The sequence below is a fragment of the Talaromyces atroroseus genome (genome assembly GCF_001907595.1).
Source record: "Talaromyces atroroseus strain IBT 11181 chromosome Unknown scaffold_4, whole genome shotgun sequence".
Lineage (NCBI taxonomy): Eukaryota > Fungi > Ascomycota > Eurotiomycetes > Eurotiales > Trichocomaceae > Talaromyces > Talaromyces atroroseus.
In genome coordinates, this window is record NW_017971436.1 from 374,640 (window position 1) to 400,867 (window position 26,228).

At 47.7% G+C, this 26,228-nt stretch overlaps 9 protein-coding genes across 9 annotated transcripts; 4 read left to right on the forward strand and 5 right to left on the reverse strand.

The window, feature by feature from the left end:
* Positions 1–1,117: 1,117 nt before the first annotated feature.
* UA08_04013 (hypothetical protein) lies at positions 1,118–1,967 on the forward strand (the record flags this gene model as incomplete). Its single annotated transcript, XM_020266807.1, has 3 exons — positions 1,118–1,237; positions 1,301–1,437; positions 1,511–1,967. The coding sequence occupies 3 exons, from the start codon at positions 1,118–1,120 to the stop codon at positions 1,965–1,967; spliced, it is 714 nt and encodes a 237-aa protein (XP_020120459.1).
* Positions 1,968–2,521: 554 nt separating this feature from the next.
* On the forward strand, positions 2,522–4,943 carry UA08_04014 (Transcriptional activator of proteases prtT; the record flags this gene model as incomplete). The annotated part of the gene is made up of 4 exons (XM_020266808.1): positions 2,522–2,654; positions 2,761–2,893; positions 2,973–4,066; positions 4,135–4,943. 4 exons carry the CDS (start codon positions 2,522–2,524, stop codon positions 4,941–4,943), a joined length of 2,169 nt encoding a protein of 722 aa, XP_020120464.1.
* Positions 4,944–5,511: 568 nt separating this feature from the next.
* On the reverse strand, positions 5,512–6,382 carry UA08_04015 (hypothetical protein; the record flags this gene model as incomplete). Its single annotated transcript, XM_020266809.1, has 3 exons — positions 5,512–5,675; positions 5,838–5,971; positions 6,300–6,382. 3 exons carry the CDS (start codon positions 6,380–6,382, stop codon positions 5,512–5,514), a joined length of 381 nt encoding a protein of 126 aa, XP_020120469.1.
* A 670-nt stretch (positions 6,383–7,052) lies between these two features.
* On the reverse strand, positions 7,053–9,258 carry UA08_04016 (hypothetical protein; the record flags this gene model as incomplete). The annotated part of the gene is made up of 6 exons (XM_020266810.1): positions 7,053–7,220; positions 7,287–7,661; positions 7,715–8,658; positions 8,716–8,996; positions 9,060–9,184; positions 9,217–9,258. 6 exons carry the CDS (start codon positions 9,256–9,258, stop codon positions 7,053–7,055), a joined length of 1,935 nt encoding a protein of 644 aa, XP_020120470.1.
* A 911-nt stretch (positions 9,259–10,169) lies between these two features.
* On the forward strand, positions 10,170–16,301 carry UA08_04017 (Histone transcription regulator 3-like protein; the record flags this gene model as incomplete). The annotated part of the gene is made up of 2 exons (XM_020266811.1): positions 10,170–15,020; positions 15,075–16,301. The coding sequence occupies 2 exons, from the start codon at positions 10,170–10,172 to the stop codon at positions 16,299–16,301; spliced, it is 6,078 nt and encodes a 2,025-aa protein (XP_020120467.1).
* A 479-nt stretch (positions 16,302–16,780) lies between these two features.
* UA08_04018 (hypothetical protein) lies at positions 16,781–19,365 on the reverse strand (the record flags this gene model as incomplete). The annotated part of the gene is made up of 7 exons (XM_020266812.1): positions 16,781–17,145; positions 17,203–17,263; positions 17,328–17,831; positions 17,916–18,043; positions 18,094–18,604; positions 18,661–18,927; positions 18,988–19,365. 7 exons carry the CDS (start codon positions 19,363–19,365, stop codon positions 16,781–16,783), a joined length of 2,214 nt encoding a protein of 737 aa, XP_020120468.1.
* A 435-nt stretch (positions 19,366–19,800) lies between these two features.
* On the forward strand, positions 19,801–21,217 carry UA08_04019 (hypothetical protein; the record flags this gene model as incomplete). The annotated part of the gene is made up of 4 exons (XM_020266814.1): positions 19,801–20,098; positions 20,162–20,289; positions 20,342–20,518; positions 20,564–21,217. 4 exons carry the CDS (start codon positions 19,801–19,803, stop codon positions 21,215–21,217), a joined length of 1,257 nt encoding a protein of 418 aa, XP_020120500.1.
* A 1,699-nt stretch (positions 21,218–22,916) lies between these two features.
* UA08_04020 (hypothetical protein) lies at positions 22,917–24,069 on the reverse strand (the record flags this gene model as incomplete). Its single annotated transcript, XM_020266815.1, has 2 exons — positions 22,917–23,115; positions 23,321–24,069. 2 exons carry the CDS (start codon positions 24,067–24,069, stop codon positions 22,917–22,919), a joined length of 948 nt encoding a protein of 315 aa, XP_020120501.1.
* Positions 24,070–24,745: 676 nt separating this feature from the next.
* Positions 24,746–25,895, reverse strand: UA08_04021 (hypothetical protein; the record flags this gene model as incomplete). Its single annotated transcript, XM_020266816.1, has 5 exons — positions 24,746–25,165; positions 25,228–25,251; positions 25,305–25,473; positions 25,532–25,667; positions 25,877–25,895. 5 exons carry the CDS (start codon positions 25,893–25,895, stop codon positions 24,746–24,748), a joined length of 768 nt encoding a protein of 255 aa, XP_020120788.1.
* Between the last annotated feature and the right edge of the window lie 333 nt (positions 25,896–26,228).

Consider the following 26,228-nt stretch of genomic DNA (forward strand, 5'->3'; position numbering starts at 1 on the left):
TTTTCCCATATATAATTGGGCTATTTTAGCCGGCCTAATAAGTCGATTGTTGAAGCAGGATGACCGAAGGAGGTCGCGCCGTGATCGACAGCAAGCCAGCCTTGGGGTCCGCCAATTGTTATAGCGTTACCCTATGCCCTAAAATCCCTTTTCGCGCTATAACTATTCGGAGTGTAGATGGTTATATAGCTGATTTTCACAGATAAGTCAAGACTTTGTTTCACTTCGCGACAATAACAAATTGAATCTAGATCAGCTAGATACTGTAGGTCAATCAAGAATGTGGGCTAGCGACGCAGCGTAAATTTAGGCCTAGCTGAAAACAACGGGTAGTTAGTTAGGGGATTATGCTGGCCTGGTATCTGGTCTATTAATAATTTCGGGTGGCAAGAGGAAGTAGATTGTATCACTTGAGACTAGATATATATCTTGTCAATTTTTGTATTTGACAATGCAGGCGATATTGAGCTCCATTGACATACGAGATCCAGTCTCTTGGCAATCAAGTGCAGGAAATGGGGCTCCGCAAATCTGCGTCCTTTTTGAAAGTTGGATCGTAGCGATTACGCCCAGTACTCAAGGGTCCGAACGGCGGGTTAGAGAGGCAAAATATCGAGGCTATACACTATAATGTATGTAGATATAGATTCGTTGCATGTCTTGCGTCTTGCAAATACCAAAAATGGCAAAACGCCAACAAACCAGCCAACCAAAGAGCCGCATCCACAACGCGAGGCTAACCCATATTTAGACCCATTCCGGAGGCAGAATTGCCCGAAAAGGAAAGAAGAGGGGATAGAGCCTCAACGCTAGAGATACACTTTAGCCAATCAGAGGTGCTAATTTATAGTGCCAAGCTTAGATCTCGTTTAACTTTAAGTGTCGGAGCGGGTTCTAGAATCAGGGGGTGAAGAAATCCATGTGATTTATTATTATTGACAACTCTTTTTCTTTTTCTTTATCCTTTCTTTCGTGTCACTTACTCCATACGTTCGTTGTGTCTTTTCTGTCATTCGTTATTACGCAAACTATTCTATTCAGTCGTTATTATACATTCGCCAATTTTTAGCCAATATCTTCTTGGTTTCATCCAACATTTGCAAAAACTCGCTTCAAAATGCATTCTGCCATGGCTCTCGCTCTGATGAGCTCCGTTGTCGCTGCTGAAAACGTCGTCACCACCCTTTTCCTTCCGGGCTTCGACCAGCAGCCACTCGTAGCTTCTATTGTTGGAGGCGTATGTTCTTTTCTCTTTTAGCGAGCTAATGACCACTCGTTCGTGCTAACAGCCCGCCAATAGGATTCCTCTGCAACTACATACTCTATTGGATGTGCCGATGGCACTCCTTCCGATGAATGTGGTGCCGGTAATGGCTTCACCCTGATCGAGGGTCCTGAGACTGCCAGCATGGAAATGGTAGTAGGCGCTAGCTCTATGTATGCTTAACCTTTCATCTCTTGATTTCAACTTAATGCGTGGTCTTAAATGCTCATAATGGCTTTCCTCAAGTCTCTTTGTCGATCTTGCCTGCGACCTCAACACCAGCGTCTCCCAGGCCGTCTGCACCGAAACCGACGGCGGCTCCGAAGCCAACTTCCCAGGAGTTACCACCTCAACCTTTGCGCCAGATGATTATGCTTCTGCCTGGCTCGCAGTTACGGTGACCGCTGGTTCCGCCAGTGGTGCGCCCGCTACTACTGCCGCTTCGGCCACTGCGCCTACTGCTTCTGCTACCAACTCCGGGACTACTGCTGCTGCCACTTCTAGCGCAGACTCTACTGCTGCTGCAAGTTCTGGCATGACGACTGTTGCTAGCACTAGTTCGTCTGGATCTTCTGCCACCGCCGCTCAGTCATCTTCCTCGTCTTCGTCATCTGTCAGCACCGGTGGTATGCCTCAGATTACTGGAAATGCGCAGTGGGCTGTTGGCGGAGCTGCTATTGCTATGGCTTTTGCTGCTCTGTAAAGAATCGAGGATAGAATACATATGATAAATGTTCTCTAACTCAATCCGTTCGGCATTGGAGTTGGTCATCAAATCAACCTGGACCGTGTATATGCGGCACTCTGTCCCTGTATCCCAGTTGGGCTCTTCAATAGTAGCAATAGAACAGACCAAGACCAGGTTAAGCAATTGCCTAAGGTCTTCTGGCCCTGTGACTATAAGCACCAATATCCTCCGTTAAAGAAAATCTATAACAATTTATATGTATCACTTTCCATTATCCACAGGCGGTAATCTAGATCTCTATACTAGGAAACTTCCGTGTTCAAGACTGGTCGGTAATAATCATGTTGTTCCACGATTGGATGTTGTTGATGTTGTTGGTGATTTCCGCGGAAGACGCCGACGGAATCCGGGGTAGTACATAGCGATAGACTGCGAACCGAAGGAAAGGAACGGCGGTCCCGCTAACTCGCCAGTTCGTTACACAACCACCTTAACTTCGCCATCTTTTCACTAGACCTAGGGTGTTACGGGAGAGGACGCACATAGCGATGTGAGGCTCTCGAACAAGCATGTCAGCGAATGTCACGCCATTGAAGCGATCCGCGGCAGAGGCTAGCCTGGACACCCCGCGGAATGACGATGAATCCGTCGTTGAGCCCGACATCAAGGCGCCCACGCCGAGGGTGTCGAAGGCTCGTGCTTGTGAGTAACTGGACAGGCTGCCTCTGTCTATTTTGTCTTTTGTTTTGATGCCTTCACCCGGCATGCGTGCAGCGAAGCTAACTCTCAAGTCCTCGGCTATCTCAAGGCGCCGAGTGCAAGCGACACAAGATCAAATGCGAGGTGAAACCTGGCGAGACGAGCTGTACGAAATGCCGCCGTAGCGGGATAAAGTGTGTTGTCAATGATTTTTCGCAAAAGTTTGTGGACGACGATTTGGCGTGAGTGATTGCTACTTCTCGTGGTGTTTCTGAAATGAAAAGGCTTCAGCAAGCTAAATAGAATGAATGGACCGCACAGTTGGAAAGCTCAAGCAACATCTACGATAAAGCAACTGCAGACTGCTGTTTCCCATCTCCTCCGTCACAATGGTCTCCCCGATCTCACAAGTTTCCCTACACCAGAAATCAACGCCGACCGCAGCCCGGAAACTGTAAATGTCCCCAGTGTTCGCCGACCGTCTGACTCTCATGACCACAAACGATTACACGTGGGCTCGGCCGCTGGTATTGACGGGCAGCTAATGACCAGAGAGAATTCTCAGGATGCAAATCTGGAGGAGCCGGAGATTGTTTCGGCGCCAATGCGCAGTCTGTACGAAGTCACCAAATTGCGAAACTTCGGAAACAACATGGTCGAGAAACCCAAGTCGACATTGCTGGAAGAGGACTTTATATCTCGGGGCCACGTATCGCTGCACGAAGCGCAAGAGTTGTTTGCGTATTTCAGTCGGACGATGAACCAACTACTCTGGGGCGGCATTGTCGTTCCTCATGGAGACCTGACATCTGTGCGACGAGCATCAACGCTACTCCTGACGGCTGTGTTGACAGTAGCTGCGCTACATATTCCCAATCGGACAGAGACGCTCAATACTTGCTACAATGAATACGTGTCGCTGGTATCTAGCATGGCTTTGACACGGTCGCATACACTGGATGATATCCGAGGGCTTTGCGCGGGCGCATTCTGGCTGTCGGACCTTAGTTGGAAGCTGTCTGGGCATGCTGTTCGCATTGCGACGGAGATGGGCCTGCATCAGAGCTTTCAGAAGATGACTCGCGGGCAGAGCGGTCAATATCAGTACGAACGAGCCCAGCTGTGGTATCTGCTATACGTGTGCGATCACCATTACAGCATCGCGTACGGACGCCCTCCGGTAATTCACGACGACAGTTCAATCAAGAACTACGAAGTTTTCCTACAGTCTCGATATGTTGTGCCAGGCGATATTCGGTTAATGGCGCAAGTTGCTCTCTTTTTCATACTGACTCAAGCTTATCACACCTTTGGCTCCGACGCCGAGCAACCTCTTCGAGAGGAAGACTTTGGTCAACTACGCGTTTACAATGTAGCAGTTGACCAGTGGCGGCTTCTTTGGCAGCCTCGATCAGGTAAGGACTGAGAATTCGTTATGATATGGCTATGGAATCTTCTTGATTCTTAACTAATTCTCCCACAGCCGACAGCCCATATGTCCGTACCTATCCTTCCAAGGGCGTGGTCTTGCACTACCATTTTGCCAAATTTCAACTGAATTCGCTCGCGCTTCGAGCCCTATCGCCGACCAACACGCCGGTCTTCTCCATGGATCGCAAAGAATGCGCCAATGCCGCGATTTCAGCGGCCATGGCATGTCTGACTATGGTCCTAGAAGAACAAGACGTGCGCGACGCAATTGTCGGAGTCCCTATTTTCACTCATACAATGGTCACGTTCTCGGCAGTTTTCCTGCTCAAAGTCGCCGTGAATTGGAATTCGGCTTATTTGAATATCGATGGACGGCAAGTCCGGCACACAGTTGAAAGAGTGATTGAGTTGATGAACTGTGTCAGTGCTGGTGAAAGGCATCTTACTCGCCATATTGCTCGGGGCCTCGGCAAAATGCTTGATCGGTTCAACGCGTGGGACGGCTGGTATGCTAATCGTCGCCATCATCACGAGAATCCTTCTGGAAGCGTTGGCAATGGCATCACCAGCGGTTATGATGGGACTACTTCCGCCGCCATGACCAGCAACAACACCAATAATAACAAGAGTAATGGCCTACACACCTCTTCTTCCACAATCCACACCGACAATAACATCAACAACATCGGCACAGCCAACACCGGTGGAAGACGTCGTTCCATCCCCGGGGGCGCAAATGCCATGGCTCAAGGATTTCCACCCCCAGATCTAATCTACGATATGGTTGGTACATATGGCTTTGGATTGGACGAGCAGTTGATGGATCCCAGTATACCGGGATTTGAATTTCTATCACAATGAACCCGTCCCTCTCAAGTAGTCCTGTTTTGAACGACGAACTTTCTCTTCCATATAGCTATGAGACCACGTGTATATGAATTGATGATGCTATTTATTCAGCAGCATCAGAAGGTCTCATTACAGCTTCATACCAATTTAGGTTTTTGTCTTAAGAGGTATGTCTCTTGTAGTGTAACTAATGTAGATGGCTTAGTTAGGGCATAACAGCCCGCGGACTCGTCGAGACCCGCTCTATCGCAGGTCGTCCAGACCAAGTAAGACTGAAGGCTGACAAAAAGATATGTCGAGAGAGGAGAAAGGCCAAGGGAAAGGGAAAAGTATAACCCGAAATCTTCGAGTCTCAGACGCATTTTCGGCTAGTATGAATTTCCATGGCGTGGTGAACGGAGAGTAATAGTGCTCGTAGTTGTTTCCTTTCTGAGAAGTGTCGGTGACCGACAGACTACGCTCATGTGTAGATCACAAAGAAGACACATAAAAATAGGACAGAAGGAACCCAAAATATATTATCGACGAGCTTCGCGAAGGGAAGAGAATAGAGGTTACATCAAGACGGTAACAGATAAAATTATTCCTCCTCTTCACCCTCACCATCATCTTCAGGCGTATCCTCAGCTTTGGCATCGTCTCCGCCCTCTTCACCTTCTTCACCAGATGCGTCTTTTTCACTCTCACCCTCATCTTCGCCACCGTCTTTGTCATGGGCGGTCTTGCGCTTCTTGGGAGCAGGCGCTGTCAAGAAACAATCACATTAGCTTGTGGTCATTCTCCTCTTCCATGCGGCGGCTACAATTGGACATGTACGTGCATGGATGGTTGTAGATGAAGAAATGACTCGAAGAGACCTTTATTTCATCCACGATAAACCTGCGTGAACAAGAGAGAGAAGCTTACCTTTCTGTTGCTCTTCACCGCCATCTTCTTCTCCTTCTCCTTCTCCTTCCCCTTCTTCCTCTTCCTCTTCCTCTTCTGACGACTCCTCCTCTTCATCTTCGTAGTCATCTCCTTCAGCGTCGGAGGATTGGTATCTAAGCGGAACTGTATTAGTACCCATGTAGTTGCGTAGCGGGTGCACGTTGAATGAAAGAGGAGAGAGACATGAAGCGCGAGCCTCGACAGTCTTGTCCAAAACGAAACGGCAACCACGACAAGGAAAAAAATTGTTTTCCCGCATAATAATCCTGGTCGCATAAAGTATGCGACAGGGAATCAATGCTTGTGACACGGCCACACCAGTGACGAAGACGGGCGCAATGCGATGACGACAAGGGAAGACAAGGCTGCGCGCAATCAAATCGCCAAGTGCGCACAAAGCAATTGGAATTGAGACGTGTATTAAACAATAAAAGAACCTACTCTTCCTCCTCGCTTTCGTCACTGGGAAGAGCCTGGAGTTCTTCCTCCTCCTCGGCCTCTTGCTTCCTCTTGCGCGTCGACATAGTGATTACGGGTATGGGAGTATATTCTTTGGATAGCAAATAGCTGTAGTTCACAGCGAATCGATAACGAAAAATTGATTATGTGTTGATATAGAGATCAATAGAGGCGAGCGTAATGCTGCTTGTATGAAAAGTAGAGGATAAAGGTATGGAGGAGAGAGAGAGAGAAAGATGGGAAAGATGGGAAAGATTGGAAGAGGACCGGCCGGGGGTTGGGGAAGGGAAGGGGGGGAAGGTGGCTGTCCGAGTAATCCAGCCGAGCTACGTGACCGCAATAATAATTGCACCGAGGCGAGCAAAGTTGGCCATTACTAATGCGCTAATTGACAGACTTTCTATGGAGGAGGGAAAAAGGAACGCAGACACGGAGAGAATGACGGAGAGAGCCTCAGTCAGGCTTAAGCCGCGCCGGAAGAGGAAGAGCCTAGAACGTTGTCACGTGATATGTTCTATATTTGGCGTTCTATGTTGATCAAGCAACGAGCAGCGGGTAGAAAGCACAGTGCAGTGGAACTAGTATATGTATGTACGTATATGTAGCAAGATATTGAATAGAAAATCGACAAACAAAGCCGTCATCAAAACTTTCCCTGATATCACTTGCATTGCCGGCATCAAGAAAATCACATCTGAAACGCTTGGACGGCCCACAGACAAAATAACAAACGCATTAAACATCACTGCCAGTGCTGCGGAATGTAGCACAAAGCTGGCAGTAATGATGTGTCAAGTCGAGTACCGGCTGTGGTAAGTTGGTCGCTTGCACAATGCTGCGAACCTTGACTGCGCCTTCTTCTTCAATGAGCTTGCGCATCAACAGCAACAACTCCGGAGAGAACTAGAATATCTCGTCAGCAAGAACTTTACCAGGGAGAAAAACAAAAAAGAACAAGAAAAGAGTTACCTCGGAATACCAACGATACTGCCAAGCGATCAAGCGAATCAACGCGTTGAGCATGCCTCGCGTATCTCCTTGCTTCTCATACAGCTTCAAGATACCACGCATGGCCTTAGGCGAAAAGCGTATTGACAAGCAATGCCGGTATGCCTCGATTCCCTCATCAAAATGATGTAACCGCTCGGCCAGCTCGCCCAGAATTTCCCACTCGGTTGCTGTTTTCTTGTATTCTAGCGATTGGTGCCGTGACTGCGCCATCTCTGATCGCCATATTGTGTAGATGCGAAGATCTTCATACAACACCATAAAAAGATTATCCAGCCACCGCTCACACAGTCGTTTGTTCTGAAATTGGGCGTAGGCGGAATGAGAAGGGTCCGGCTGTGAAACGTATTAGCATTGAACACCTAGCAACTGGGGCTTAAGCCGCTTACATCGTCATGTCCAGACTTCACCGTCTCAGAAGCTACCGTCTGTTCCGGTCTCTCAATCGTGTTGTCTTGTACAGACTCGCCGTTTCCGTTGCGTTGATCTGAATGATCGTCGCTATCATCCGTTTCAGGACTATCGCTGGCCGTGGCAGTATTGGGACTGGGCGGGTGAAGTGCGACAGTGCTGGCATTATGTGAGTGACTTGGTTTGGCTGTCTGTTGACGCTCCACTCGGTATTCTTCCTCCATGACAAAAACATCGCTTCTAATTTTCAAAAGCTGATCCCACCCAATAGCTCCTGCAACCTTGGTGAGCAATTCATATGCCTTGCGGAACGTGCCCTGATATCCGGTAGCATGTAGCTTTCGTAGGGATGGATGAACAAAATCATGGGGATCTCCCTGTTTTGGCTGGCCTTCGTCAATCTCATCGAGAACACTTTCCGGTAGAATCGGAAGAAGCACGCGCGATGGAGGAGGCATTCGCGGGATATCCTTATCTTGATAGGTGAACATCGGGCATGAATTCAGAGTAAGGAGCGCCAAGTCCCACTGCTCCAAAGCAATATATACCTCGGCCAGTCGAGCCCATGTACTGAATTCGCTGGGCGCCGCAGTCACGCTGCGCTTGGCACATTCAAGGGCGAGCTCTCCCTCCCCTTTGCTCAAACAGAAAGCTGCCTGGCAATCCAAGAGAGAATAGTCCATTGGTACATCTTGTAGAGCATCATGCATGAGCCGAACGGCTTGGACTTCCTCGTCCGCAAGGATGAGCACTCGTGCTAGAAGTGAGGACACCTCCACGTCCTTTGTGCGCAATTTCTCGAAAAGGTTGATTCCTGATGCATATCGTCCAGTAGTTTGTATGTACTTAAGGAGGCCCGATGCCAAATGATTGGCGACGGTGTTGGGCACTTGCGTCTCTGGTTCCGAACTCAATTGTCGTCCTAAACAAAAGTCTGTTTAGTTTCATTCCACATTTCATGTTACGCACCATGTCTCACCCATGAAAAATAATCTCTCCGCAGCCTCCAAAAATTTATGCTCCGTTTCGGTGTTTGTCACTGGATTGAACCTGCGTACACCCACAATCTTTTTGATCGAATCACCCGTTCCGTCGTCCGCATATGTGTATGCTCTGAGGACTGCACAAAGAAATGTTTCAAGCCACAGAGCCTCTGTTGCAACCCGCTTATCTCCACGTTCATCGATACAGTAACTTTCTAGACTACCGGGAATTTTGACCTCGACGCGCATATCTAGATGAGAGAACGCATTGTAACAACTAGAAACCGAACATTGCGTCAGTTTATTTATCATCACCCATATAGTTCATGGAACTACCAACCAATAGACCCCAGAGACCACTTTGTTTTGCTTATCGACTGGCGAATACGTAAGGGTGTTGACATATGCAGCGAGGCTAGCAGATGACGAAGCGTCGACGCCGGTTACATGGTGATAGACACCGGTCTTGAGCCATTTCGTCTAAATTAGCAACTCACTTCCAAATCTGCAATGGCGGCTATCTGTGCGAAAACAAACATACCTGACGTGTTGGATTGGTCTTGGATTGTTTAACAAGGTATACTAGATCCGGAGGTCCCAGCTCTCGTAAATTCTGCAGCGATTCCGTGCGCGCGTCCACTGCAGTAAAGACATCCTCGTCCTCATAGATTCTGAATTAGACCTCCGTTAGCCCATCTGCTAATCAGCGGTGAATATGAAAACTGGTAGGGCGTACTCAGGCACAGAGGGCTGCGCAACCATGACGCCAAATAATCAAGGAGACACCGCGGAGTCTGCAGGACAGGCAATATTCAAAAACGGGGGGTGACGGATGTGTTGCGAGAGTCGCAAAGCAATGGCACAACCAATTCGAGGCGGATGATTATCTTTATCAGCCTCAATTGGCTGACGCGAAATGGCTAGTGTTGACGAGAGTTCAATGTTGCTGGCTAAGGTGTTGTCGTAATCAGCTTCAACTCGTACCTGGACTCGCAACACGTGGAGACGCCTACGAAAGTGCAAGCAAGGAGCGTCTGCTATTGGCCGGCAGGGTTGGGGCCTAACTTCTAAGGAACCACTTTTGAGTTGCTCTCTAGCGTTGCCTTGGGGCCCTTGGAGGGCAAGAGCGGAGGCTTGCTGGGTCGCAGCTTCCCGAGCGCGCCTGGGCGCCTATCCGACGTGTTCTCGGCGCTGCATCAAATCATTCCATGCTTCTTCCATGCATCGAATAATCAGACGCACCCAGGCGCTGCAAGCCAAATATCAGGGGATTATTAGCTATCAATGTTACCCCTGCCCTTGATTGCTTTTCGACTCCTCACACCCAAGCATATGGGATTGATGGGCCTCCTGTGATCCTCACCTGCAACACACGGCTGCCAGCTTCCTCGCTACGCCTTCGAGCTTTCGAAAACTTCAAACCCAGCTACCTATTCCATGTATCGCAAGCATGGCGAGCTTTACTGCATTGAATATTGAGCCTGCGGAGGACATACAGGAAGAGGTCGATGATACCAAGGAGATCCAGATCGAAGAAGCTCTCAAGCTATATCAAAATGCCTTGAAACTTCACTCGCAAGGCCCTGCCTATTATTCGCAGGCTAAGGATGCTTATGCCTCTCTTATACAGTCAGAAATATTCAAATACCCGGAATCGATCTCAGACTTTCAGCGAATTACCTCAGACGGCGATACCGACGATGCCTCTGCCGATGCGTTCGGTGGAATAGATGCCAATGACGCAGCCGCGAGTGCCCTGCCCCAAACGATTTTTCTTTCGTATAAGAATAATGGCCAGTTTCTCTTGGACGTACTGAAAGAGACACTTCGAAAGCAGCCTACTACCGTGGACGAACAACGACTGACCGTCGCGAAGGACGCTCGCTCTGCTATAGAATTGTTTGCTGAAGCTCTAGAAAGGGATGACACAGATCTTGACCTTTGGCGGAAAAGTGCTCGAATAGGGGGTACATTGAATAGCTACCGGCTGGCCAGGTACTGCCTTGAGAGCGTCTTGGTGGGAGATGACAATGAGGTTGAGGTACGCGCTGAACAACTTGGTTTGGATGAAGCATTTGCGGCTGAAGATCTTCGAAAAGTCCTTCAAGCGCTGAAGGATGAGCTTTCATCTATCCAAGCACCACCACTGAAGAAACCTCGAAAATCTCTATTTCGATTTTTCAGAAACCACTCGCAAGATCCCTACCCTTATCTTCCGGGTCTAGCTCAAGATATATCCAATGCAACCACTTTTACTTCGAAAAATCTACACAGTCGGCATATGATTGAAGCACCTGATAGAACATGGAATGGTGTCGGACGAGCTATAATGCAGCTGTTGAAGGAGATCCAGATAGTAGTGCCTGGTACTGCTGTGGGCATCTCGATGCCTTCACGAGCAATATCACCACAAAGCCCACGCCACAGAAGTTTGTCCGTTTCCGCAAACATTAAGCCCATTGAGAAGAGAATCGAAGTACCAGAAGCACCAAAAACAACGGAATCACTTGATGACCAGTCCTCAATCGATCAGCGTGCAGAATCACAATTACGAGAAGCGCTTGAGGGACTTTCCGCGCAGCCAACCGAGAATCCAATCATAACAGGAAACACAGTGGTCGACACTGATTCCAAAATACCTAATGCAAACCCTAGGAAGCGCTCATCGGCATCTTTGGGCAATGATGAGACGGCAGATAGCGTGAGAACCAAAAGCCGTCGCATTCGTGCTAGGGAATCAAATGCGGAGAACTTACTACAAACGGAGGAAGTTAGTCACGACAAATATTTGGAAGATCGCTTGGAAAAGTTCTCACATGCCGATGAATGGCTGTTTGGAACTGTTGGCGATCTCCTTTCAAAAACAGGGGTTGAGGTTTTAGGCACTATCGACGACCTCAAAAAACAGCTAAACATATCAAATGATTCCAGCTGTCTTCCGCCCAAGGATATCGAGGCAACGCTTGTACACGATCTTCAAGCTGCACTGAGAAATTGGGATGAAGAGAAGGCTCGCTCCGCCACGCAGGGAGATAGCTCGACAGCATTGCAAGATTCCCGCGGAAGGAAACGCTCGGGGCTAGCAATATTTCTTGACCATTCACGGAAGTCCATGCAGAAAATGAGCAAGAAGGACCCATTATTTGAGGGTAATGGGTTAGATGAATTCACAAAGGAAGTTAACGAGAGTTGGCTTCATGTTCACGAAGTTGCTTTCCAATGGCTGAGTAGCCTCCTAGAGCCAAGAAAGAACCAGTCCTATAATTCAATTTCTGAAAGATGCTCAGTCGAGTCTTCTTACATTTCTTTGCACTGGCCGGAAAATTTAAAGGAGACAGTCATACAGTTGCTGATTCAGGAAGATTCCTATATCCACGAAAAACTAGCCGACGCCGTTTCCCAACAAGAGAAGAAAGTCTTGGATCAAGTGACATCCGATACTCTGTTGAGATGCACTGATGATCATCATGCTCAGGTCGAAATGATCCAAGCAATTCACGAGCTTCACTTGGATACCTATACTTATATGAACAACCCCAATAGCGAAATCGATCAAAATTCTCGCATTTTGCAACGTGACCGCCTAATAAGATGGGGTATGTTGGCACAAACCGCGATCAACTCTCTCTTAGATACGGAGTCAGACAGTGAGCGGTTTAATAAAATCGCTCTTCGGCACCTTTGGTCAATGACATTCCATTCAAACATGGCTGAGGATATTAGCCGCGCTTATGTCCTGCTTTGCCTTGAAGATCTCAAACAGGCTCTGATTTCGTTCGGTAGCCCTGAAATAGCGCTTATCAATAACGCCTTCATGCCGGAGATCTCTGTTGCGGCTTTAGATCAGGAAATCAATCGTCTCAATTCAATGGGATTTTTCATGAGAATATTTGGATCAGAAGGCGAGGACCCGGTCTCTTTGATAGAAAGCATTGAGCCCGTTTTAAACCCGTCTTCCGTGGAATATATCCAAGATACCGCCAGTGGTAACACTACTCCATCTGTTCCAGCTCATTTCCAGGAGTTAGCCTCATTCCTGGATAGAGGTGATGCAAGTCTTCGCTTATTTTTGTGGCGAAGACTGCAGGATGCTTATCGATTAATTGACTATCTTCCCAAAGTGGTGTCTTGTCAACTTCGTAGCATTGAAGCTATCGTCAAAGAAATCCGAGGAGAGATCTATCTCGGATCCCAAGATAACCGGCCTTCGATATTGCTCAGATGGTTGAAATCTGCCAACAATATCCTGACCAAGCTTGTGCCGCAATTAATCGATGATCCTGTCAAATCCTTTGAATGCATCGATGTCGACCATTTGCGCTCCTCACTAACAGCCGTGGCCCATCTGTCTCGACTTCTTCATAGCTTCGCTCTTTATGAGGACGCAGTCAAAGTAGGCCAACGGCCACCATTGGAACTTCGAGGTTCTCTGGGGAAATCCCTCGAGAATTTCAAAGAGAAGCTCCGAGATATGCAGGTTCGATGTTGGGTTTTACAGTACACATTGGTGAAAGAGTATATGACCCAGGAAAAGGATATATTCTCTACTCCCTCGGATGATCTGATTCACTTTTTAAGAGCTGTGCATAATGCATTGGGTATTCGGTCTTCATGCAGATATGCTGACAAAATTCTGCTCAAGCTAATGAAGTCGGAGCTTCTGAGCATTGAGACCCAGGAGGATTGCGAGTTTGACATTGCACAAGTTCTTTTCGATCTTCATGGGTTCAAATTCTCCAATCAACTAGGAATTTGCGATCACGGCTGTCCAACAGAAAAACCAAACTCACAATCTGCGGCGATGATGATAGATTTTGTTCTGATGCAAGTCAACCGACTGAATATCAAGGACTTGTCGAGATCTGACTTGAAAACGACTATTGAGAAAGTACAACAGGCCATTGGGCCGGTGAAGAATTCCTCATTGTCTTTCAACAAGCGTATTCTGTCTGGTTATCTGAAGTCTGCAATAAATCCCTCGGAGATGCTGCGGCTTGTTCAGGGTGTTGGCGGATTGGCGTTAAGGTCTGTCCAGATACCGAACGCTGAGAGCGCGAAGAAGGGATGGTATTTCCTTCTTGGGCATACGGCCTTGACGAAATTTCGTTCTCAGAAAAGGCTGAATGCAGGGCCTACAACCGATCTTGACGATGCCATCGGATACTTTCGACAAGATCTAGAATATGCTACAGAGCGATGGGAGACATGGTATAGGCTTGCTCAAACATATGACTCCAAACTTGATGAAGAAATAACATGGTCAGCCGAGAAAATCACCAATAGCAAAGCTGAGTTAACGGCTATTCAACGCAGTGCAATTCACTGCTACGCTATGGCGGTTGCTGGTGCTTTGAGGACCCCTGACGACGACCTAAAGTCGCGTTCGATAATTTCAGACCTTTTCACTGACTTTGGAATGCGCTTGTATGCCTCTTCTCGCGAACCGCTCAACATGGCCGCTTTCAGTCTTGAAGACATCGAGCGTCATTTTAGTGATTTTGATAGCCAGAAAGTATACACGGGCAAACCATTCAAAGAGATGAGGGTGTATTCTGTCTGGAGTCTTGCTGGTTATATGTTCAGGCGTGCCATGGTTGACAAACCCCATTACTGGGTCAATCACTATATGCTCAGCAAATGTAGTTGGAAGATGTTCAATAGTGATGAAGCGACTCGAGGGAGCGGTAAGAAAGTCACTATAGACGACGTTCTAGACCCGCTACTCGACGCTATCGAAACATTGCCCCAGCGGAAAGAAAGAGGATCCTCAGACCCGATCTTTGCGCCGCATTTCAGACTCGTATCTGTTCTTCACAAACTTGTGCTTCGAGAATTAATCGAACCTAGCAAGGCCGGGGAGATTCTCGCCGAGACACCCTGGGCCAGGAAATTATCACCTCCGCAAAATAAGGGCGACTGGAACTCTTACGTGTTGGATATCTTGAAAATACTCAAGAATGCAGACAAGTCCAACTGGCATCATCGCATATTGGCACGGCTGGCACATGTTCACTACGACGGCCAAGAAGGTGACATTGCCGCTGCAACTGCAGCGAAGAACGAATTGGTACCGCAGATTTTTACGAAGACCATGACAATACAAGTATGGCGCCCAGAGTTTGAGAGGCCTGGTCGTCATTTCGTCTATACTACACGATATGTTTCCTTTTTCACAAAGCTGTTGGATCAAATAAGCGATCGTTCTAGCCTTGAACAACTACTTCGAAAGGTTAGAAAAAGGCAAGGGGATTTCATCAATCACACAAAGCTCTGGGAGGATATGTGCATCGTATATACAAAGGTGAGAAGTCCATGCGAATGCGAACAATCGAAAGGATGCTGATTAGGGTCTCAGCTTGTTCGACGTGCGGGAAATATCCCAGAACATTATGAAGAAAGTATCTTTAAAGTGGTCAGCTGGGATGAGTTTGTCACAAACTCCGCTCGATTGGACAACTTCAAAGACCTTGCCATAACCAACGGACCAACAATGGATTTGCTTCGCGAAGCGGTGGAATTCAAAAGACTCAATAACAATCTCATGAAGGTCACTATGTTTGAAGATCTTACTGCCGATATATACGCGCGCATGTACGAGGAAAATAATCATCGTTTCATTGAACAAGCAAATGAAGAAAATAGGGGCAGAATGAAAGTTGACCATCTTCTGATGAACACCGATGGTACCGCAGATGCAGCTACACCTCCTACATCTGCTCCCGCGTCCGAGGCTCCCGTTCCACGCGGCCGAACTAAGGGTATCTCACGAAGAGATATTCAGAAGCGAGCCGAAGCCCTAGTCAGTCACCATGCCCGCCCTGTGGCTACTAAGGCAGCTGCGGCTCCTACCGATGAAGACAAAATACCCTCTGCACCAGTTGTCAGAGTTCCCACTTTAAGTAGCCTCCGAGGATTTGCATCGGAAAACGTCGCTGCGGCACAGGATAGCGTGCCAAACAGTCTCCATGAAAGTGCCGATGATGAGAGTGAATTGAGTGAGATCGATGACGAGAGACTTGCCAGAATCAAAGGGGAACGGAATCTTATGTTCCCACATTTGAATCCGAGGAAGTCCCTAGAACCAAGTTTTGAAGGGTCCGCCGCAGTTAGCATGGAAGGTGGAGATGGTGATGGCGAAACAGCTGTCGACGACGATAACACCGAAAACGATCGCAGAGACGACATCGAAGGAGATACTGGATTAGTTGATGAGGGAGAAGATGGGGATATAGAAATGCAAACGGCCGCCGAGGATGAGTACGTCGAAGATGCTGGAGAAAAAGCCGCAGATCAGGAAGACATCGACATGGGTGTTGACAACGCCGAAGAAATCGGAGATGACGCAACCATGGTGACCACGGAAGAAGTCGATGAAATCGAAAACAACGATGGAGACGGAACTGTCTCCACAGGCGACAAGGAGGAGGAAGAAGAAGGAGAGAAAGCAGAGCAAGAAGAAAAACAAGATAGTAACTCTGCAGCAGTTGAAGGAGAAGCCAATGGCGTTGCTGACGCTGCCAACGAACCCTTAAAAGATGAACAGCAAGGGACAAATCTTGTTGATGAAGATGAGCCGCAATAACCTTACGAATCTTGTATTAATATTGACGAACGAGATACCTTCTTTCAGTCAAGATTTCTTTGCTTTCTTGCTGTGTTTTTGGGGTGTGGGAGGGAAAACTGTTTATCATATTATGTTCTCAAGCATTTTCTGCATCACTTGTGATAGGGTTATAGCAAGGTTGAGGGATACGATTACTACTTCCAAGGGAAATGGGTTGGTTCATTTTATAGATTTGCGGGCTTTATATACCTTGATATACATGTTCCAGGTTTCTGTTATGATATATCCTTGCTGCAATGCATCTTTGTCGTTTACGGTTATGAAGACTATATCCATTATACGTAATCGGCATTAAGACAATTGGTTAACTAAAGGGGTATGAGAGAATTTCCATCTGAGCCCAGTCCAAATCAACAAGCACGCAGAGAGCAAAAGGAAATTCTGTAGAAAGGTGCATGTAACAGAAAAGCAAAACGAAAACAATATAAGTTATATAATTATAAATCCTCCTCGGGACCCAAATCTCTCTTTCTTGCTGTCACTCTTCGCGGTTTCTTGGCACTTGCAGCAGAAGTCGTAACGGGCTTGGGTTTTGATGGAGATTTGTAAGTTTCGGCAACTTTGAAGGCGTTCACTCTCTGAAACATGTTTTCGAGGTCGCTGCTATCGCTACTGAGGATACTGTTGTCCATGTCCATGTCACTGTCACGAATGGCAGTGGTGCGAGATCTGGCTTTGCGAGTAGGAGAAGACTGGACATTGAGTTGACGTTCTAGAGCGGCTAATTTGCTTCGAAGAAGGTCATTCTCACGTTCCAGCTCTTTAACCCGTTCATCGGCTGTTGGCTCGGGGTCTTCATAGACTTTGGGTTTTCATTAGTTTGATATCCTGAAAGACCAGAACTTAATCCATGACCTACTTGTTATACCGCGAGAGGCAAGCTCCAATTTATTGTCAAGGTGCTCTTCATGCCGGCCAGCCTGAAACTGTTATTAGTGATTTCCCTAGTGAACAAAACAGAAAACGAAGAATGCTCCCCCCTACCTGTCGATCCATGGCCTCTTGCCATCGTTTTCGTTCTTCTTCCATTTTCTCATCCATTTCGGCCCAACATTCCTCGCGCACGTCTTGTTCGATCATGAGGCATTTTTCCTCAGATGCTCGAAGTTTCAGTTCTAACTCTTGGCGAGCAATCTCTTCCTCCGCTAGCTTGACAATTAGAGACTCGTAATCGTCTGTAATTCTCACTATTTCCCTTGCAGCTTCCTGAAGATCTTCTGTGGAAGCTGCATAAGGTGTGGTACGACCATTTGCTGTTGGAGGACGACTTTGTGTTGAGCTTGTACCAGAGAAAATCGTGCTTGTGACAGATGGTATCCGAGGAACGGTAACCTCCCGAGCCAGAGCAGAGTATCGCAAAATTTGAGACGTGGCATTAAAATCTCCTAATGGATCAGCAGTTGCAATCATAATTGCTTTTTGAGGATGGCGGTTGTGAGTCGTGGAGTTAGAAGACGGGAAAGAGTTTGAGAAAAGCAACTCCGTAAGCTTGCATTGTCTGTATGGTACCACGGTCTGTCATTTTCCTTGTCAGCTCAGAAGCGGTGATCAAATGGCGATAGAATCAAATACCCTATTTCCCTCAGAGAAGGCACTTTGCATCTGTAAACACTGGCCAAGATACATCAAACTTTCATTAATCTTTCCGGCCTCGGCCAACGTCGCACCGGCGGTCTTAGCATTGCGAGCTCTCTCCGAACCTACTAAAGTCAGCTATAAACCTCTATGATAAGAGCAAGGAAAAACATACCAGCGAGATCAACAACAGTCAAGGTATTCCCAGTCCACGTCACCTCCCCAAATCGACGGCCTCTGACTTTCCTTTTCACTTCGAGACAGAAAAATCCATGGCTTCGAGAGCTAACGTTATTACTTCCTGTTCCGGCAATACGACGTTCGTTAAGTCCAGTTTCTAAAACCATCATGGCTTCTTCATAAGTGCTGCACACAACTTTTCGTAAACCGGCAACTACTTTGCGGTCTGGTGAGCCTTCTGTAGATTTGAATAGCAAAGGTCTTCGCCGATCCTTCTGGCTGTTCCCTCCCTGCCGTGTCATGACTCCACCGGGACCGGGAACCAGTGATGGCGAGAGAAGATCGAATATACGGTCGTTATAAACTTCATACATGGATACAACAACCACGTGCTCAGACTGTGGATTAACGGGTGTGGCCAAATGCGTTACAGCGGGAAGGGTTGGTATAGCACTCAAGCGCTGATTCAAATGGCGGCGGGGTATCAGGGGTGTCGAACCAGAATCCTTTTGAAGCTTGTCAATAAATCTAACTTATGCATCCAGATAATAGGCAGCCTTACGAGCATTGGAGTTTGGGCTCTGGACATGGGAGTCTGAGCCCTGGAAGCGCGTCCGCGCTCGTTAGGGTCACCATATATGCTGTCTATAAAATTGCGAGCAGAGAATAATTGAGCTTCAGATGAGTCTGCTGCGCTTAGAGATGGGAGTAGAGTAGGGTCTTCGAAATTGTCTGCGGATCGTACGGTATCGGACAGAGAGCGGAAGAGGACGTCAAGGGACATTTGTGTTAGCCCACGTTGATTTTTAGAGCCCAAGATAGTATGACTCTATCAGACTGTTAGCATGTTTTTGTTCTTCGAAGATAAATTGCGGTATATGCCTCTCACCTTTCCACTACCAGTCACGCCCAGCGTCGCGACCAAACCATCCCGGCCTTCTTTCAGAACGCCTTGAATTAGGGCAGGCATTCCTGTACTTTCAAAGATCTCGAGCTGCTTTGAATCCTCCTCAAAGACTTTGGTGAAAGCAAATTTCTCGACTGCGCGCTTCCGTGAATCGTTCGGCGGCTGCAAGGTGATATGCGTAGGACGCGGGGGTTGGGCGTGCGATCCATCCTGATCTTCTGTAGCTTCAGCTGGTTCAACATTCAGATACCGCTCGCCACGATGAGCATGTGCAGCTTCTTCTTTTGTAATGGGAGGCCGCAGCCGGAGATAGACCTGGAACAATGAGGTCTGGCTCGACGACTGTTTCGCCGAGTTCATGACGATAAGATGTCCTTGGTTTTGGTGGGGGGCTCAGTTCAATCCAGTCGAGGGGCTTATGAGTGCATTGTGATGAGTCTATGCTTAGAAACCGATGGATGTTAGAATGTGAAGTCGAGCAGCTGAACTTGCTGTGTTTTTCCGCCCGGCGCCTTCCCGATGCAGAAGCAGTTGTCCCGGCAACTGCCTCCCTTCAAAGTAATTGTAAATTACTAGTCCGGGTAACCTGCGGTAAAATAACCCAATATCACGCAGCAAAAAAGTGCTGTAAATTACACGCATCCGAAATTTCCAATCTACAATGGATAGATAGCTAACGTACCCATGGACTGACTAATCGTGATTCATAGTGAGTATACCAAGTACGAACTGCATCATGGATATATTTAATGCGCAATTAATTGCTCCAGGTTAAGGTCCTGTCAGATCCATACAATGGCCGAATCATCGAATCACGCTATTGTCTACGGCGCATCAGGTTTGATCGGCTGGGCCATTGCCAACCAGCTGTTACACTCCTATCCTCATGCCGGCGCATTCTCCAAAGTCACTGCAGTCACAAATCGCTCGTTGAACTTGTCTGAAGCTTTCTGGCCGGAGCTGGACTCACAACGGCCAGACCTGCGCCTCGTCTCCGGGATTGATATTGGCCACGACAATGAGACTACCGTGGCCAATGCCTTAAAGCTAGCGGTGAAGGATATCGAGACCGTCACTCATGTCTTTTACTTGGGTATGCTAGTACTTACCAGGTAGAGCACTGTGTGATATCAACCGTAGAAGCTAACTATACAAGTCTTCGCCGCAAACGATGATGATCTTGAAGAGGTTGCAATCAATCGGCGGATGTTCCTAAATGTCATCCGTGCCCATGACGTGCTAAGTCCCAGCTTACAATTTGTGGCGTTCGCCGGAGGAACTCGAGTAAACATCATCCAAAGAATTCAGGGGAATAATCCGTACTGATTGATCACAGGGATACGGTATCTATGCCCCCGGAGGCACGTTTACTCCCCCATTACGCGAGGAGATGGTGAATAATCTCCCGCCTGACTACGCCAAGACGGTCGTGTATCCTGAATACCGTCGAATTCTCAATGTAGAAAGTGAAGGAAAGCCTTGGACATGGTGTGAAGTCTGTCCGGATGCCATTGTGAGTCTTCTCTTATTGAGTTAACATACTGCTAACACCAACAAGATTGGCTTTACTCCCAATGGCTCTCAGTTCAGCTTGGCTCTGCACTGGGCTCAGTATCTGTCCCTGTACGCTTACAATCATGGCATCGGCCCTAGTGCGCAGAAATTCAACTCCACGCCTGTGGGAATACCTTTCCCCGGCAATGTTAGCTCCGCCAACTCCTTGTTTTCGCCGGTTTCCAGTCAAAGGATAGCACGCTTCATGATATATGCCTCCCTGCATCCTGGGACCTGCGGCGGTGGTCGGCTATTCAACATCGCTGACAGCGAGGTGCCATGCAAGTACGGTGAACTCTGGCCACAACTGGCGGCATGGTTCGGTCTCTTGGGCACAGGAGAGGCTGAGACCTCGACAGCTCAGGACAACACTTTGAAAGTTGGCGAGCGTCCACAGGCCAGCGCAACATCTTTAACACCTGGAGAGTATATCGCGGAGCATCGAAGTGTTTTTGCTCGGCATGGGCGCGTGAACGCAGTCAGTAAAGGGGTGGGATTTGGCAGCCGCCAATTGGACAGTGTTGGATACTGGCTGAGTTTTGACCGACAAATGAGCCTGGACAGACTGAAGGAGACTAAATTCGAAAGCGATCAAGATCCGGTGCAGGGATGGCTCGAGAGTTTCGAGATGTTCCGGAAGGCCGGCTTGATTCTCTGATTACCGTCGTATATTCCTCGAGTGATCTTTCCGTCTGGTACATGTTTCGGTGGGAATTTAATTTGTGAAATAGATTGTCAATATCTCATTTTCCAGAAGACAACAATATTCTTCCAAGATGATTCTTTGATTAACTAGTTAACTAGTTTAACTGAATTATGCTGATTAATGTATGGAAACTACGGCCAATTTAGCCGGTGGCGAACAAATCTTTGTCAGCCGTCTTAGGAGTTGAACAAGCAATCAATCAACAACTTCATACATACAAGTTGTAATACGTCGTCAAGTAGCCAATGCTTATAGAATGGACTCACACCAGAGCATTCCGGTGTATGTGTGCTCGCTATGCAGCAAGCTGTTCACGCAAGGTGGGCCAACTCCTGGATCATGGATCATCAGAGAGAATTCTGACTTGACTGTAGAACGACAACATCGCCGGCATCAAGCTTACTGTCGCAAGTCCCAGAGTCGGCCTCGCACGCGGCCCCGGTCTTGTAGGGCCTGTAACCAGGCCAAAATCAAATGCAACTTTCGGGTCCCTTGCCATCAATGCACGCGCAAGGGAGTTGCTTGTGTGTACGAGCGAAGGCAACCAGAACATTCCATGAACCGGGATCATGATTCTGCAGTAGTCAGTGATTCGAATAGCAGCAGTGCGAATGGCTTGCTACTGCCCTCTTCAATGGACATTTTTGAAAACGTTGGACTTGATGGTTCACTCGACTTGGGTCAATCGGGATATACGCAGCATGGCGATGACGACTTCGGTACAACGTTGGAAACCCCTGAATCAGCAAAATCCAGTGCAATCATCCCATCGTCGAAAGAAATGGACCGTTTTATGTCATTACTACCGCCCAACGAGGATCTTGCTTTCTTTGCCGACTTCAGCCCAGCAAAAGCCAGTGACTTTGTACTTCCAATACAGCCACCGATGTCACCAGCGTTGACCTCAGTAGCTCATTTCAGTCGAAACAATATCATAACACCCGTGCACCAGATCTTCACCACCATGCTCATTGACATGATCCGTGCATACCCGCTCATGATGACACGGCGTGAAACTTTTCCTCCCTTCGTGCATCCCTGCTGCTATGTATATGACGGGCTGGATACACTGCCTCGAGTATTGACCAATTGCATGGGTATCGCACAGTTGTTCGTTGCCCGCACGGATGATACGCGGCCCTTTGTCTGGGCAACTATAATGGCTGAGGTTCGAGATATAGTAGAACAGGTGATTTTTACTTCCCTGCCCTCGACTCTCTTTATATTGAGCTGAAGAGGCGCTGCTAATAAGAAAATGTGATAACAGCGTCATACAATGAACGTATATGAAATGTTTAGTGCACTGCAAGCGTCACTAGTGTACTTGATCATGCGTGCTATAGACACAGTGCAGTTCAAAGCCGAACAAGATCTTGCGCTGATAAGAGCTCACGAGGTTCGTCCTCATCTCCGTTCACAAAGAAAAAGGAACGTAAACTAACAACATGACAAAAAGATTATCTGTTCTTATTCCCTGGAGCAACTCGGCGAAAAGCCTCTTCCAGAGACTAATGACCCTCACCGGAAATGGAGAGAGTGGATATTTGACGAATCAATAAAACGGTACATCTCTGTCCTTTATTTAGATCACAATTATAAGCAAATATGCTAAATAAACAACAGAATAGCATGGGTCTGGTTCTCGTTGAGTCTAGTATATCACATCCGCACCGGAACTCGCTGTAGAGTCGCCGAGGTCACTCGAGACGTGCCATTGCCTTGCACCAAGACCGAGTGGGAAGCACAGACTGAAGAGGACTGGAGAAGGGAATACATCAAGGCCAGAAACGCTCAAACTGCTACCTCCCTTCAGGTTTTTGGTGATTTGGTCGACGCTCATAGATGTCCCCCTGCAGAAAAACTAATTAAAGCAAAGGAATTGGAAGTATGGAATGCAGGAATTGATAATCTGGGTGTTCTATTAAATGTTGCTGTGTATATGAGCTAATATTGACATTTCTCTCTTCCTCTTGATTTCTCGAAGGGTCACATATCTAAAAGAAAAGAAAAGAAAAAAAGAAGACAACACAGTAACGCAAAGAGAGAAGAAACTACCAATCTATCTTTCCCCAACGATCCGAGAATGTTCCCGTTGTCTCATCATCCTCAGCCAAAGTAACCATCTCGATAATACGCTGGGCACCACGATCCGGCGTGTCCCCAGCCTCCATATAGCCGATGAGATTCGTTTTGATAAGACCAGGACAAACAGAATTAACACGCGCCCTCATATCTGCGCCCAGGATACGCGCATAATTGGCAGTCAACACATTGACCCCAGCCTTGCTCGCATCATACGACTTATAGTCGGACTTATAAAACGGGGTATCGGGATTGAGACTCTCAGCCAACGAGCCCATACGCGACGAAACGAAGACGATGCAAGGACGCTGCTTTGCTTTGCGTAGAAGCGGAGTCATGGCCTCGGTCAAACACGCCGGCCCGGTGACGTTGGTGGACAGAGTGAGGTCGAAGAGCTGGCGAGTGGTGATGTTAGGGATGACCTTGTTGCCTTTGGGCCCGTCGATGAGAATTGCGGCATTGTTGATGAGCACGTCTAGTCTGCCGTATTTCTGCGTGATGTACTCGGCTGCATGGGTGATTGACTCGTCGGAGGAGATGTCTAGTTGCACGCTTTCAACTGAGAGGCCCTCGGATTGCAGTTGTTGCGCTGCTTTTGTGCCGTTGTCGGCATTGCGAGAGCCCATGATAACGTGGAAATCGTGCTCGCGGGCTAGACGGCCTGCTGTTGCTAGACCAATGCCTTGGTTGGCGCCGCTGATGAGAGCAATTGTCTTGTTCATGATTTTTCAGTGTTTCTTTTCAGAAGAGAATAAGGTGTCAATGAGATAGGTTTTTGAGATGTCTGTTTGCTCGAGTGTTTGTTATTCTCTCAAGTCCAGATCAGCAGGATATCATCGAGGCTTTATATAGTCTACTTCCTCACATACTATAGCGTAGCTGTCAAAATTGACCGATTCAAAGAGCTCCCATTTTGCCCCGAGGTCGAATTTGGCCGATGCTAGGGCAACTTCCACCGAGACCAAACATTATTGTATGTGACTAAGTAGTAAATGCTCAACCGTATTATGCTTGGTCTCTCTATGTATGGATAGGATATTTGCTAGATTATTAATTATTTTCGAAGAGGTTCGACTAGCAGTGTGAACGACTACAGTACAAACCTGCCGAAGACCATGCACTGGTCCAAAATTCCCTCATCCGGTTGTAGCAACATGGACAACGGAAGAATAAGTTACAAAGGTGTACGTAGCCTAGGTATCTGACTGTGATATGCCCATGTCATTGGTATAAATGAATACGCTTGTTACAAACCCCCTTTCACATATTAAGAATACAAATCATCGAAAACCAGAATAAATGGACACGGCATCAGTTTGGATATGGCGAGAGATTCCCACATCCAAATACTTTACATGGAGATCGAGAGAGCACGGCTCCACGCAGTAGAGGTGCTGCTCATTCATCATCGCTAACGGCCCTCTTAGGACGACCGCGCTTAGGTTTGTCGCCATTGGCAGCAGTTTTCTTGCCACGAGCTTTCTTAATTGGTGGGCTGGCCTCCGCCTGCTTTTCAAGACCTGCTGCATCGCCCTCGTCCTCGGCGGGTTCTGCCTTCTTCTTGCGTCCTCTGGTCTTTCTCACTGGCTCTTCGGGCTCCTTGACAGGCTCTTCAGCAGCAGCCTTGCGAACTTTGGTGCGCTTGGCTGGTTTCTCCTCCTGGTTCTTTTCTTTTGCTGCGGCTGTTCCATTGGTCTTCTTGCTGGGGCCCTGTTCGGCTTCCTCGCTATCTGCGCGAGACCGCTTCTTGGTTTTGGCTTTCGTTTTAGTTTCAGCCTTAGGCTTCTCAGCAGTCTTATCGTCCCCATTTGGAACATCCTATACATTTCACGTTTAAGCATGCTCCACAACGCATCTAATTGGGCATGGAAACGACTTACCTCGCCAGCAGTTTCTCCAGGAGCCTAATAGGCAAAAATCAGCGGATGATATTCACATACATGTCAAAATCACTTACAACAGTTCTGTCGGCCTCAGCTACCTCGCCATCTTCAATAGCCTTCCTGACTTTGTCCTGCATTTGGGCAGGCAGCTCCTCGAAGCCATCGAGCAAGTCAAAGTTTAGTACACCCCCTTCATCAAGAGCATTTCGAATGTTTGCGATGACTTTTGGTGTGAGACAACCCCTGTAGAACAGATATTAGAAGAAGAAAAATGAAGTGGACGAAGACGCGATATAAGTACCAATGACGCCAAGACCAGCTCTGAAAACGATCCGTTTCAATCCAGACTCCAAGGCGGATTTCGCCCTTCTGGATTTTGACTTTGTTGTCTTTGCAGGCCTTGACAGAGCAGCCAGCCCGCTTATTGGGGGATTCCTCTGCACGCAGTCGGGTTAGCTAGCCATTGCGTTCGATATCAAGAAGAAAGCAGTGCGAAGAAACATGTAAACTGTCCGAGGTAATTTCAGAACAATTTCAAAATCGAGAAAACAACATATCTAGGCAGAAGAACTGGATCGCGAGGACATAGACATGGCATATAGAATGAGGGGCATATTCATATTCGAATCAAAGCGCCCAGGCGTACCAATGCGATAACTGCCCATGACGCGAGGCCACGCGAGCGACGGCAGGAGAGAAGATAGAGCAATACTACAGCGACAGAATACGCTGTGGACGGCCCGGAGAACGTTTCTTTACGATGGTTATGTGAGAAGAAGGCGTCCAGTTGATTCATCAATAGAGAGAGAGAGAGGAGGGGGAGAAAGAGAGAGAGAATGAGAGATTGGGGCAGGAGCGCCTGTTGATGGGCAAGCAAAGTGAGCGCCTCAGGCAGGAGTCCGCTCGACAAGATATCAAATAATGAACGCGACGCCGTCTGATTTGCTGTTTGCTTGTTTCAGGCATCGTTTTATCTCTTACGGAATAGACCGTACTTT